At 39.8% G+C, this 15,683-nt stretch overlaps 1 protein-coding gene across 3 annotated transcripts in view; it reads right to left on the bottom strand.

The window, feature by feature from the left end:
* Positions 1 to 8: 8 nt before the first annotated feature.
* LOC112557368 (neuropeptide FF receptor 2-like) overlaps positions 9 to 15,683 on the bottom strand; it is a 32,703-nt gene continuing 17,028 nt past the window's right edge. For 2 of the 3 annotated variants that reach the window (XM_025227202.1, XM_025227219.1), the window contains one exon: positions 14,105 to 15,458. Coding sequence is in view for 1 of the 3 variants with exons in the window: in XM_025227219.1 (XP_025083004.1) it covers positions 14,945 to 15,458 (514 nt within the window). In the remaining 2 variants the exon portion in view is untranslated. Of the gene's footprint in view, positions 1,574 to 14,104; positions 15,459 to 15,683 lie in introns of those variants that run through there. The other variant, XM_025227195.1, reaches the window with a different exon arrangement.

Here is a 15,683-nt window from a genome sequence, read left to right as displayed (position 1 = left end):
AAGACTTGTTGGATTTATTTTGTTTACTCTAAACAGCAAATCCTAAAAAGCAAACATGAAAAATGAAACACAAGCTTTGATGGTTTCATATTAGAATCAGAATAAAGTAAGCATATACAAAACCTCTTCCCTCTGGTAGTTCTCAAATCAAAGATGCCACACGCAATAACAGATCGAAACAACTTTATCATTTACTCATGAACTGTGGATGTCTGGCAGCTACATCCAATGCTGCCCCTAAACATGGCGTCAATCAAGTTTCCTATAGTTCTCTGCGTGAAATATTTCAGTTGACATTTTCTCCACCAACACTTAATCCAAGAACTTGCAAATATTCTTTCAATCTGGCTATTTTCCACTTAGAAATATTTTCGTCATCACTCATCTTTCCCATCTTAGGAACGTTTGGTCAACCTGGAAGTTGAATATGCAAGGGACATAGATACGTTGCCTTATTATTACAAAGAAGATAACTACCCCACCTGAACCACCTAACATGCCTTTTATGGTACTCAGTATTTACAGTTACAATACTAGTTTACAAGACTACATGATGCTTACATGTGAAAAGACACCAGATAGGATTCTGATAACAATACATCTTTAAATTCTTATTGTTTTGAAAAAATGAATTGTAAGTAAAGCCAAGACTTCAACGAAGAGAAATGGTATAAATCTCCACATTATTATCACAAAAAAGATGTGGCATCATCTAGCCTATTTATAATTCCTTGGCTTAAGGGCAAACTCACAAATTTGTACAAGTTGTGATATCTTTACTAAAGTATCTCTTTGAAAATAATTTTTTTTATCTGCTGTGACATTTACTTGTTCTCAGCTTTGACCTACAGATAAATTATACCAATTAGGTGAATTTGTTCGGCTTTGTTGATTGAACTTGATTATCAATAGAGAAATGAATTCCCTTTTTGTTTTCAAAAGTCCATAAAAATGAAACTTGAAGTTCACGTATTGCAATAATCTGAGATCTTTGACTTTTCAACAATATCTCTGACTTTTGACATTTATAGACACAATTGACATAACTCAAGAGAACACAGAGTACTTAATTTAATAATAATTCTTTATGCTATGACACTTGTTATAAAAAAAAATTCTTACACAACGAAAAAACTCAAGTATGAAAAACCATTTGCAGATTAAGTTTACACCAAAAGACTTTATCTTCATGTCATGAAGTTAGGGTTCTACTTGAAACCCATGACAGGAGGGTTGTAGGCACCCATGACAGGAGAGTTGTAGGTTCCAGTTGACATTTGCGAAGTGACCATAACAGAAGAATTCATAGCTGGATCATTCATGGGCAGGTAAGGGTTGTTGGTTGTCTGCGACACCAGGACTGATGGGCTGGTTGTTAAGATATAGCCAGGCAAGGGATTGTTGGGAGAGGCAAAGCAGGCCACAAAGGAAGCTACAAGCAGGATTGCAAAACCAGTAGCAAACAGACCCAGTCCCCAGCCGTAGTGGGCAATATGTATGTTCTCAATATTTAGTGACACAGCTCCATCAACCTTGGAAATAAAAATACCCAGAGCAGTTGCACCACATGCACCTGAAAACACAAACCATGAAAATAAGTCAAAGAAACATAACTAAAATCAATATTTAGTCAGTAATGGACAAAGTGAGGATGTGATCACAACTGTGACACACATTATTACGTCATCACACTGATTATTTATAAAATGTACAAGCTCTTGAAATATGCTGATACTTTATATTTTTGATCACATTGTGAAAAAAATTCTGTTACTAAAAACTGTAAACTATAAAAAAACTATAAATGAAGAAATCTATCTCAGATAGATCCACATTTCTCTGGATTCAAGCTACGAGAATAGTTTTTAATAAAATGTGGTTTTTCATTATCATAATTATCCCTCTTATAACTAGTGTACCTACATTGCAGTGTTTATCATTTATAAAATATAAAGCTTCTTCAGACCCTCAGTTAATGTAGTTGATAGTTTTGACCCAATGGTTGAGGAATTTCATGCATTCATTTAATACAATTTTAGATAAAATTACTGATATTTTATTAACCAGTCAGAGAGAAAACGAAACACATACCAATGTACTTTAATGTTAATAATACTGTGATCTTGATCATTGCTTTATTAATTAGCACCAGTAGTATTTAACTGTTATTGACAATGCAAAATAATTACAAATATGTGTATCAACTTGGTTTATTACAAAATGTCTTACATGAAGATACCCTTATAATATTAGACTCTCAAAGCCAAACTGTTGTGTTTTCAAGCTCCCTTGGAAAATTGTCTTTATTGGATTTGCATTTATTGATTTATGTGATTCATACATATGCAGTGGGAACCATTGATATTGACTGCTAATTCTCAATCCACTTCTACAACAATTAAAAGATTACAGAGATTCATTTATAGGATTGTGATTCTAAACCCACATAGCATGCACAAAACAGATTATGTTTCTATTTGTTTTTTCCATGTCATATTTTTCAGCTCTTTTTTTCATTACCACTTTGAAATTTTTAGAGCAAAGAAGTTTTTGAACTGATAGGTGCCCTACCAGCCAAAAGCAGGTGATGCCAACACCAATGGTCTTGCTGCCCTGACAACAGCATGCCATGCAGAGAGCAATTAGGCCACTGAGCCCTCCAAACAGCACACACAAACATGCTGCGACCCGCACTACATGAAAGGCTGTATCTGAAAACCAAAATGTTTTATTCATGCCTCTTTTCATTAATAAAGTGACATTTCTGTACTATTTTCAAGTACAAACTTTTGTTTAAAAAGTCACTTTTCACTTTCATCATTTACATAACATTTTAGCTATTAAATTAACAGATTTATCACAGTCATGTGTAAGTTTGCTGCAAATTCATAAATTCTTGTAGACTGCTCTCGTCTTCTATATACACACGTACATATGTACACACACACACCAACATGAAATATCAACGAACTGTGATGCTTAGGTAAGGATTGCTAAACATTAAAAAAAAAATCTCTGGAGGATTTGATAAGTTAAAGGGACTAGTAATCATTACATTACAATATGCAATCAAGAACAATTTGGTGCTAAAATCCTATTTCACTGCTACTTCTTCAGTGTTATAATACTGATAATGCAAGTACAACTGAATTACCACTGATATCATCCCATGGGATTACTTTACACTCTGTTGATCCCAGAGACTGTCCACAATACATCCAGAGGCCAATATCCACTTCTGCTAAGTCTGATGACATGTGAACATCGTTGCCATTGAGCACCACCCAGTAAGGAACACCAGTTCCCACCAGGCACATAAGTGACCCTATCACCATGGCAGCAAGGGCCATCTTTTGTGCTGTGCTGAAATTACTGTATGGCATCTTGGTTGGTTTCTGTGAATAAAATAATAAAACTTTGAAAGTAAAATTCTGCACTGACTGCTTTTTCCATCCCACAAGTTCACAGACAACTGACACAATTCTTAAGTGCTTATGAGTCATAATGGTACTGCTAAAGTACATGTGCAAGCATTTCACTATTTTGCTGCAATGTCGGACATGTCATGACATAAACAAGCTTGACTCCAATGAAGAGGTGCATCAAAAGTGAGCAATGAATCACAGTTAGATGAGTTTATCAAAGAAATCAACAAGAGCAAAGCAGGTTACCCCAGCTAGTTCTGCTGCTAAAGATAAGCACTGCTTACCATTTCTAAAATGTCTCATGCTAACCCAAGGTGTTTTCAGCTGGCATGATTTATGAACACTGGTGTAATAGAACTGATATAATGGAGCATTTTCAATAAATTCTGAACATATTTTTCAAAATGCTTGGAGTGGACAGATTTCTATTGACGCCAACTTTAAGCCATAATTTAAGCCTCTTTATCTATTATTATAGTTCTCCTAGTTTTACATGTAGGCAGGACCATTCTTCAATCTCTTTGCAGATATGAGCTTTATAAAAGAATCCATTAATGCAACTCCTTCCTTCTCTTCATGACCTTCCACTTTCAGCATTTTTTTAAAAAGAGGATAATTGGGCTTGGATATAATTTTACTGTAGACAAATGCAGTGAATTTCTTACAATTTTTATTACCTTAAGTGCTTTCAGTGTGAACAGCCTCAGTGTTTTCACTGCATACCAGTAGCATTTCATGACTTTGTGTGTGTGTGTGAAAAGGGAAGCTGCTGATATATTAATTTGAATTCACTTTCTCTCTCACACAGAAAGAGAGCAAGATGTACGTGCGTCAACCAAGAACTAGAAAGGAGATTACATCAAAATCTCCTTATTTCGTGGTCGATGTATCGCACAGATGATGACCGGATCGTATCGACTATGTCACTAAGGGCTGTGGTCGTGGTCGAAGCGACTGATGGTCGAAGCGACCGGCCCCCGCCACAAGCACGCCGTCTCAACGTTCCGTCAAATCCGCATTCAAAGCTTGAATTTGTAACTCGACAGGTGGCTGTTGCCCCTGATTATCTTCGCATTCTATGAGTTCTGTTTATCAACCACTTTCTCACGTTTCGCCAGGAAGTGCACGGCACGACCTCTTTACCGTTATCCGTTCTTTCTTCTCATGACTGTCGAGTTCGTTGGGTTTTTTGTTTTCTCTCTAACAACTGCTCGTCTCATTTCCGCTATAACGAATATGAAGGCAAAGAAATCCATTTAATATTTGTCTTGTATATTCTGGTCAGCTATACCTAGTGCCACGATATATGATTCATATTTGAGAATATAATTACCAATGACAGATCAACCGAGGGGAGGGGGAATAAAATGCTTTCTCTGTCATCAACTTTCGTCTGGCAAAATTTACAAAAGCCATTGTGCATAGAATGATGTCCAAGACGCTGTTATCCGGAATGAACAGGAATACAATTGCACTGTGGAGGCTACAGCCAACGGCAAGTCGGAAACTGAGGCCACATGAAGGATGCTCATGCAAAAAGCTCGTGACACGTCATGGGTTTCGTCTGCATCCTGAAGCTTGTTAGTTTCTGAGAAAGTTAGAGGCGGGTTGGGGTTTGCTAATTCTCACAGTTTCCGAGAAACAGTATCACCAAGCCATCTTAATCTTGTGCAGGGTGGGCAAGTCTCAAAATTTTAAGTTATGCGGCGGGCCGGTTAAATACCAAAAACCCACGGCACAGTAAAGCTTGTAATAATGAAATGCACAACGAATGAGTACATAGAAGCGTTCGTACCGACTTTATTGCATAAAGCTGTTTGAATTCTCTCACAACAAAACTTTAAAACCAGCCTTTCCTTTGAAGGCAGCCGCCCGATTCTCTCTAGAGACTACCTCAGACATGTCAGCCGTATTATTTGTTATCTTTGTACTTCGTGTTAGAATGTGACGAACTGCCGATTTCTAACGCTGTTGTCTTTTATAATTAAAATTTCAATTAAATTAAAGGCTAAATAAAAAATCGAAAACAAGTGCACTTCCCATTTTGGTAGACGAGCCAAAGACATCCGTGGACCGTAGTTTTCCCACCCCTGATCTATAGCGACTTGGATACGGGTAAAAAAAAGTTTAGAAATCTCGAACGGACTTTTAAAGCCTGTAATGAAATTATTCTTTAGATTATCTATTTCTCTGTGCCGCTATCAAAGAAAGGCGCATAAATCAGATTCCTATGAGTAGGAAGGACTCAGAGATACACATCCTGCTTTGTGTTCACAGCTGCCAGCAATAAGACTCTGACTGAATGAAGTCTTCCTGCTCTGACAACTGATAAATTTTAATTTCTGTAGGAAAACTATTTCTAAGCGGCTTTTCTGTGTCTGCTGCGCTACACATCGCCAAATCATAAAGATAAAAAAAGTGTTTGAGATGTACAACACGGACTCCGGTCACAAAGGTCAACGCGCCCTCGCCGTGCCGCGCCTCGGCCTGAGCTCGGCCGTTGCCAACACGACGCTGCTCCACGAGGTCATAATATACAGATATTCTGCGTTCATTTAGTAGTTATTCGGTCGACGATGATTCCACATTCCTTCTAACCATTAGACAGCTTAAATGAATAAACAAACTTACCTAAAGACGAGCAAAGTCTGTTGCGTTCTCTAGTTTTCACACAATGGCTTTTCTGCTGTCAAACTGACTGGCGAACCAATCGGCGCCGACCCCTAGCTATCACGTGACGTGTCTCACAAAACGAAAGTGCTGGAATCGTGATCAGTTCAAGGAACCGTCAAGGAGCTTGGGGTACATTTTTTTTAAATAGCAGGTCTTTTATACAAAATGTTTCTAAATAACACGAGATACTGCTAGCTGTTATGATATTTTCATACCAACATCTTTCACATCATCTTGCCTTTGTCTTAAGACTACAATTCCACCTTGTGACTTCACAGCTGTAGTCTGTAAAGCAGGGATGGGTAACCTTGTTTCCTCATAGGATCATTTTGATATTTATACAGCATTCGTGGGACAAATCATCTAATAATAAGCCTGTTGTATTTGGTCAAACCGTAGATTCGCCACAGTGAGTTAACAAGTGTACACTCCCAGCCTTCCTGGGGCTGGCTGTCCTCTGAGTCACAACAATCCGCCTGCTCGTAATTAGGTGAGCAAAAAATATGCTCAGCTTCTGATGCTTTTCCTGTTTCTTTATGCATTTAACTTTGTTTTTGTTTTAAATATCCCTACAACGATGGCTGCCGAGCAACATTTCGGTGCCGCGTAAGGCCCGTGCGCCGGACGTTCCCTGCTCCTGCTTGCTGGTGTTCAGGAAGTACAATGACAGTGGTATTACTTACTTAACTGAAAATACAGCTTACTGATATCAATGTCTGGCTGTTCACAAACAGACTAAAACGTGTATAGATCAAACGTTCTATAAACTTTCATCGATATTTTTGCCCATAAAATTACAAAATTCCTCAATTAACAACCCCAAGAATCGACCTATTTTTGAGTCAAACTTGAACAACCCATTAAGCGAACTGTGAACAGCCCTCATCATTATCTCCTGCAAATTAACTAGTCTGTTTCGTATTGGAACTGCTGAAAGATTTGTCCCAAAACCCACCATTTGTAAACCGCAAAAATAGGACCCACATCAAACTTGGTCGCTACTTCATTAATATCCTGTAATTATGAGTAAATAAGTGCTACCTTTTCTTGATACATAATTTTACCCTCACATTCTCTTTTTTATCTCATTTTTGTTCTTATAGTAGTCTAGAAACTCTACCAAGAGATACGTGCTGATCACTTTCAACAACCTTTTGTCTTGTTTGCTACCATTGGACCAATAAACAAAGAAAGCCAAGTCCTAACCATTCCAACTTAGCATATATAATACATCTACCTGATCACAGGTAGAATATTGTTGACCTGGCTTCAGAACCGTTGCATCCTATACTGTGCATGGCAGAACGGGTACTGTTATCAGTTGTCAGCCCCATATATTAAAATCACTATCAAAACACAAGCGGCCAATACCCTTTCTTCCTATGGGTGGAGTGGGGAACAAATTTACTGCTTTAAAAAACACAAAGATGTACTCATAGTTTCAAGTTGTCACACACACACACACTTTGCTACTCTGTGCCCATGCAGCTCTGACAGTATGTCGAAGCAATACACATTTTTAAAAGCTACATTGTTTGAAATGGGGTCTGATTTTACTGAACACTGGACACAGCTAAACATGTTCTGATATTTATTTATCATAATGCCTTTCCACTCTTTTTTTGGTCCCAAACGACTTAAAGAATCTGAGCTGTTTCAAACATACACTATTTGATGACCGTGTTGTTTTCAATCGTCTGTGTATCACGCGAGAACGCGTGCAAAACTACCCACGTGCAGTAGAAGACAGGTTCTACATCTTTTGTAAGGAGGCCCTTAAAAATGTACCCTGAAACACGACACCTGGAAAATGGCACAGCAACTGTTTCAATATTCAGACAGAAACCTAAACCATTTATATTATCTTCTACAGATCGACAGCGCGTGATGTACACAGTAGTACACGAAACATGTCCATGGAGATGACAAGTGAATTACAGCCAGGGAAAGTCTACAACAAGCCACCTGTACCCTCAACACACACACAAAGAATAGGTAGGCCTGTGTTGCGGGGAAAAACCCGTTAAATTCTTGAGTTCTTCTACCAGCACCACTCCCTTCTTTCTGTCTGCTCGTTGGCTTTTGCGCATTTAGTAAAGATGCGAGGAAATATTCCAGCTGCACTCGTTGGGTAGTTATGATTTAGCCGGTCTGCTTCCGCACTCGTCCGAAAGTTTAAAGAAAAAAAATGCAGCGACAGAGGCTGATAGCTTGCTCGACAGCCGAAACGAAATAATGGGGAGGAGGAAGAAAGCTACAGAAAATCCACCCCACTTTAGGGTTACTTATCAATTCAATAAAAACAGAATGTAACAAAGCAATTCTGTCAAGTTGAATCCGTAAAATATAAAAAAATCGGTGTTTGCTCACTTTGGCTGAGCTCAATCAATCAACATCGCCGCCATGGTTACCAGTGTCAGGACAAAGTTTCTGGAAGTGGAGAAGGTGGGGAAGATAACAGACCGGTTAGTAAAAAGATTAGGGTGTCATGAGTCAACAAATATGGGGTTTTACCTGCTATTTCCAGGTAGCTGACCTGCCCAGCTTGAGAAGCAGGGACAAACCTGCAACACGAGGGCGCCAGAAACCACTGTCTAAGTTGTGGGTGGGTAGTTTGGGGGAGCTCATGTAGTAAAAGACAGTACCGCTGTGTAATGCATGGATCAGGCACAACGAGCGATGGTACAGGTACTCCGCAGAGCTACCAAAATTTGAATGTGTAAATTATTTTGCTTAATTTAAATTTCTTTAATAAAATTCTTTTCATATCTTGATTCACAACACCGTAGAAGTCTGATGGTGGGGGGAAGAACAGGGGTGGGGACTCGTGAGCTGCGTGTAACGTTGATGTAACTATAGCCGACATTAATTGTGATCGTTGTACATCGTCCCCTGAATGTCGATACTAACGTGGGTGGACAGAGGTAAGCAATAACCCTCCACATTCGGGTTTAGTTCGCTGGGGTTAGTCACACTTTGGAGGAAAAAAGTAACACTAAAACACACATACACCTTCTACCGGTGTTCTCTCTGTGCAAAGTCGGGTGAACCTACACTGCCCTGACATTGGCTGTTCGTGTTTTAACCGACATGTGAAGAGTGATAAACGTTGTTCTGTAAATACATGATAAGAGAGCTATTTACTGTTGTCTCATATCGTCGAGTCTCAGTTAAGGGAACACATCCGGGGTCGAAATGGCGCTGATAATCAGCTGGCGGCACTGCTAACACGACCAACCCATGTTGTTTACCTTAATAATTTCTTGTTTCTCACGACTGTCCAGGCTTTTCTCATTTATCTTCTGTCTCATTCGCGCAAAAACTTAACAGGAAGGCAAGTGGTGTTCTTTGTCTTCATGGCACAATTATTTAAACTTGATTTTTTATATTTAAAGCTGATTGTGCATCGACATCCTAGCAAAAAGAAAAAAATGTCTACACTTCTGGTTCATAGAAACGCAAACAAGAAAAAAATAAGCAGAAATAAAAAACGGTTGATAAACTGCATGTGTGAAAACCTTGAAAGATCCCATCAACATGGAGTTAAAACAACAGTACTGTTGTGATTATCTTTCTATGCACTGCGGCTGTCGTCTGCTTTGCTGTAGCACGCCCTCGATCAGTGTCCATATGACCATGCACGCGAGATGTTTGTTGTTGTGGGGGCGTTCTGTTGTTCCACGATGTATCACGGGAAGAATTTTTGTTTGAAATAAGTGTAAGGGCGAAGGGTGTAGGAAGAAAAAATGTGTGGCGTTGGTGAAGTGGTCGAAGGCAGCCTAGCATGTAGGATAGATCACTAAACCAGCATCACGGTATATTAAATATCTATCTCACGCTATCTGGAGAGGAAGCTTGACAGGTTATATATATATAAAATCTCTACCAAACTTCGTCAAACTTTTTCCGTATTTGTCCGGCCAAGAAGGGCCTTTAGAGTAGGTTATATAGATACAAAGTGGATAAAGTTCTGAACAAACTGGAAATTAACTACAGAGTACTCAGAGGACCATTATGACATATCTAAAACATGTCTAATTTAAAGATATTGGACAAAACAAGGGCAGTTGGAAATGTTTAAGTTGAAACGAACCGACACCCACATTTATAGTTAAAAATCTATCACGAAGAGGTGTAACAGATTAATAAGTTACATTTGTTACCTGTCCCTACACCAGAATCGAACTCAGGCCACAGTGGAGAGAGAGTACTATGAGCTCTTGTAGTCGTGGGATGTTATCGGCACGCAGTGAAGCCTGTGACTGCATTAAGTGGTTGCGATTAGGTGACTGGTGAAGCCATCCCACATAGCTACAGAGTACCGACTGTACACAACTAACACAAGTGTACAGTGTCAACTTCACTACACACTCTCCTCAGTTGTCGCCGTGACCTCGCCGTGCCACTGTCCCTGACCCTGTCAGTGAGCGCGGCCTTTGTCTACCCGACACTCGCTAGCCCGACAAAGACAAACGACTTTAATGATTGTGCGCTTGTATAGTCGCTGTTGATGTACCCCTGCCCCTCCACCCTTCTAAATACATTGGACGGTTTAAATGTTTAAACGAACGTGCGCTAAGCAGACAGTGTGTTGGTTGTTTTCTTGTTTACAGTGTGGAATAACTCTCGTGCTGTCACAGCGAGTCACAGGGTGCACCACAGCAACAGTAACACAGATGACAAGATCTCCACACATCACATCCAGGAACGTCGTTGATCTTTCCTAAAACTTTTCCTTATTTTTTGTTATCAAATCAATACTTTTCAATTTTTTTCAAATTAATATTTTTTTTTTTTTACTTTTTGAAGTTGAGGATGAAGTGTAGGAGAGAGATTCCAGCTCGGAGTCCTAATACTCACCCTTACCCTGCTCTCTCTGGGGTAAAAGTGGACACCCACTCAGGCTGTTCTAGGTTTTGTGTATGTAACATTACTGAGGAATATTTGATTGAATCTATGTGAAAAACATTTCTTAATTTTCAATAAACATGGAGACAAGATTGATAAAGGTGGCGACATCGTAATCTGCCCATATGTCATGATGTGGGTACATGAAGTCGCATTGTCATCTAATCATGTGGTACAACTGTCGCGATTAGTAATGACAAGCTTATGTCATACAGTAGCTTTCTGTGCATTCGTTTTACATTCTTATCCAAGATATGTTCTGTCATTTGAATACGTTCTATAGGTGCACTTGATTGAATATTTGTGAGCCTATAAGGAACCAGCGAAAAGAATCCTTGCTAACCCTTGAAAGAATGTTCTTAAACTCTAATTTTGTTTTTAAAAAAAATGTCAAAGATGGAATGAAAACTAGCAGTTTTCTAGGAAACAGAAAAATTATTCGTTTCACCAATCTATACGTGACTAAAGAAACAGGGCCGTTCTGGTGGAGGTAGTAGAAATGGGCAAAGATGACTAAAATAAAATCATAAAATAAAGTTGAAGCATGGCAAACTTTACTTGTCCCTGAATCCGGAACAAGATGGACAGAGCTGATAGCGTGTCGTGGGTGACAGGGCACCCAGCAAAACCTCAGACTACATAATCAAGTCGCCTTTCCCTGGCTGCTGAGAAGTTTAATTGTAGCTAAACTGATGGCAAGCAACACATCTATCGCTATCCACATGGCCACAGACTGCAGTTGTGACACACGCACCACACACACACACGCTGCCAAACAAGGTCACCGTGAACTCCACGAAGTCGTTGTGATTTTTTTTCTATCTGCCCCCTGCGTGCGAGCGGCCATGCTCGCCAAGACATTCCACTTACAGTCGAGGCCAGGACAAAGGACTCTCACTCCGCTAGTCACCACTCGGCTCACAGTGCGCATTCCTTTGTTTCCCCCCAATAAGTAATTAGTCCAGGGTTTAAATGAATAAGAGAACTTACCCAAAGCAGAACAGTAAATTGTGATGTGTTTTAGGAGACAATGTTGTCCAACACCAGCTCTTGCTTATCAGACAAACAAGTGGCGAACCAATCAGCGTTCACCCAGAACGTCACGTGACCTTTTGGACAAAAACGAAAGTAACAGGCATCGCAAAAACTTCATGACTCAACCGCAGAACGAAGTAAGAACTCCTAAAAGGGCATCAGTTCTAGGAACTGCTATGATCTTTCATAGAAACTTGAAAGATTGTCTTACATTTCTTCTGATTTTTTTTTTGCGGGGTTGGGGATAAAAAATTTGGGAGAAAGCAAATCCGAGTCTAATTTTTTTTTCTCTCTCTCTCTGCCCTTTCTTTCCTTTTCTGTTCTCTCTCTGATGATTTACTGCAGCACCCTCCAATCGATCATCAGGACACGCATGTAACATCAGAATAAATATCCAGGGCGACATGTTGTGTCTAGTGTAACATCTTGTTGCCATATAGCTTGGTTAATGTATGTTGTGAGAGCAAGATTGTCGCAACTGTAGTGAACGGGTAGCAGCGATCGAGTTCTGGCAAGAGTCTGTTTCCTATAACAGTCGTGTGAGTCTTTGTGTGTTGCTGCACGCAAGCACGATATCCGAACAAAACACCAATAAACAATGAAGAAACTTTAGAGGTAAAATGTAAAGATCTGGAATATAAAGTGTTGAGCGAGAAACGATCCTCACACTAAAAAAAAAAAAATCCGAAGCTGTCTACTTGACATTATCATCATCCTCATTATCCTCACCATCATCACCGTCGTCGTCGTCGTCATCGAGAGTAGATGGTTGAAAAGGATACAAGACTGACAGGGTAGCGAGGACAAAGAAGTTGGCACAGAAGCATTGCGCCCTGTCACCTGTCACAGATCGTTGGTCTGGGTCACACAGCGACTATAATTGTCTTTTCTTTCCCCTGCTTTCCCGTCCTTCCTTCACGGGCCATAATTTCGCCCGACCCTATTCACACTGAGCGGAGTGAGTTTTCCCAGCCTGTGATTTGACAACTTTATTGACAGATGTTGTTCTGCTTGTTGCCTTTACTGTTTACATAAGTAGTTCTAGAGGCTGCAGTTCTTTGAAACAAGTAATACTAGACTCTTCCCAAAATTTTAATTCAGGTCTTGCTGCACTTTTTTCGATACAGCAACCGTTCGCATGTAGGACAGATTCACTAATATCTGTCAAGTTATATATATTACAAAAATGCAGGTATCTTTCAATGTACATGGACTGTTATCAATTTGACGAGGCTATAGTCCTCACTACAGGTGTATGACACTGAGGTCTCAGTGGAGCCGATACGAGAGTCTGAAGCTACATAACAGTTCTTTATGCTACCGACTGTCGAGGCCACCCGTATAATCTGATGATAGATTATGATAGCTCGTGCTATCAACCTCGGGTGTGTTTATCTTTCAGCTCGATGCTCTCCGCTGCACCATCGCGACAAAAGAGAAAGGTTGTACCTGCTCCTTTCTTGACATTATTGAACATTATTGTAAACATGCGTGCACAGTGTGAGAGTACGGACGTGTATAGGTGGATTGTCTGTCTGCCGAGACCAACGCTTAGCCTCGTACGAATGTTCTCCCGCTGTTAGTCTCGGCGAGCCTAAACAAAGACTGTGACTAAACCGGAAGCTTTGTAGTCTCATGCCTTGTTTTATTCGTTGACTGGTAAAAAATCATCTGCCAGTAGTCCAGTAATACAAGTTGGTGATGAGAGTATCAGTCAGTTTACTGACGCGTCTAATGGATTTTCTCAGATCACGTGATCCAATAACTCCCGGCGCTGGCTCTAAAGACCGACCTCGTCTGCTTTAAGTTGTGTCACGACATACAAACACACTTTCCTGTCTTGTGTCCATTAAACACTCAGCTCGATTGCCGGATGTGTACATAAAATCGTTACAAAAACTGAAAAGAACATCGTAGATTATTGTAACATTCACAATTTTGTAAATTGTTTTTGCAGATTTATTGACCAAAGATGCAATACAAATATCTTTTATATATATATATCTCTTAGCATACATCACCGTGTAACAAAGTAGATGAAATGACGAGCCAGCCCGTTTGAATGAAATTAGAATTGTTTATCTGTTTCAGAAATTATACACACTGTTCAACAATAAATCCATATTTTACAAACGGCAGAAAACATTCGTTATATGCGCAATATTTTGGAATCTCTCGGTAAACAATGTGAGAAGAACAACAAAATACGGAGCTTTATCAATAACACGAGTTTTCAATACCCCAGCTACTTGATCGCTTTGGCTAAGTCCTGTAAGATGAGAAAGTTAATTTCATTAAATTAAATTCTCCTAAATTCTGTCCATAAATTGTTAACAGTGAAGAATGTCAAAAACAGTATTCAGAAGGGATGCCACCGAGAGCAGCTGTGGAGAGTCGAGTTTTAAGGAGAGTACGATTAGTGGAAGGATCTCTAGGAGCCATCTCAACTGTAGATGTTCTTATACCAAAATGGTTTATAACTAAGCTCCTTGAATATCGAACATGATTTTCTTAATAAGATACAGTTTACAAAGGTATTCTGCAAAAATTTTGCAATCATCTAATTTTCCTGCTCTTTGTGTAGATGTGAGAATGCAACTGCAAGAAAAGTTTGAAAACCGAAAACTTTTTGAGCTTTTAAAAATATCAAAGAAACGAGATACCTACAAAGACCCAGGTCCTTAGATTTTCCTGCATAATTAGTGTTCGTTGATACAATATAAATCCAATAGCAGACTAAATGAAAAAAAGTAATTTTACAGCAGTTTCACGTTATATAATAAACTATTCAATAAAGTGGTAAATTTTTCTGACCAAAGAAAAAAAAAAGGTTGATTATGAGAGCCGTTTGCTGAACGTATTCTGTGAAGTTTGATGATGTTAGAGGTGAGAAAGTAGAGGCTCTAATCCAACACTTTTCCAGAAGTGCTGTAGCCTCCAGGGGGCATTTCTGATGTGCATATGGAAGATGAATCTGAAACAGGATTAGGTGAGCACGTGTTGGGTGGGTAGGCACTGGGTGGATACGCACTGGGTGGGTAGGCACTGGGTGGATACGCACTGGGTGGGTAGGCACTAGGTGGGTAGGTACTGGGTGGGTAGGAGGCTGGTGGGTAGGCACTGGGTGGGTAGGAGGCTGGTGGGTATGGTTGATATGTGTTGGACATGTTTGTGTTACTGCTTGACTGTGCCACCACAACCGTCGGACTGCTCGTGCCAACAATGTAACCCACTGGAGGGTTGACGGGGGCGGCAAAACAAGCAACGAAAGAGGCTAGGGCTAGGACAACAAAGCCGGCACCAAAGACATACAAGCCCCAGCCATAGCGGGCGAGCTCCACGCCTGAAAAATTCAACATCGAAACGAAATCATCAAGCTTTGATATGAAAATCCCAGAGTGGTAGCACCAAACGCACCTGAAAACAAAAATTGCATCGAGTCAGCGAGAGATTATGTCTGGCTGAATGCCGAGACATACCCAGACACCTAATTTCATGTGGAATCACACAGAAAGTCGTTTGTTTAACATACGAAATACTTCAGAAACACACTAGACTTAAATAAATATACATACGCCAGAGATACGCTTAAGATACACCAGAGATACGTGAGACTCAAACCAGGGATGTAATTCTGTGATA

Source organism: Pomacea canaliculata, linkage group LG1 (assembly GCF_003073045.1).
Source record: "Pomacea canaliculata isolate SZHN2017 linkage group LG1, ASM307304v1, whole genome shotgun sequence".
Classification (NCBI taxonomy): domain Eukaryota; kingdom Metazoa; phylum Mollusca; class Gastropoda; order Architaenioglossa; family Ampullariidae; genus Pomacea; species Pomacea canaliculata.
This window is presented reverse-complemented; position numbering and strand designations above follow the sequence as displayed.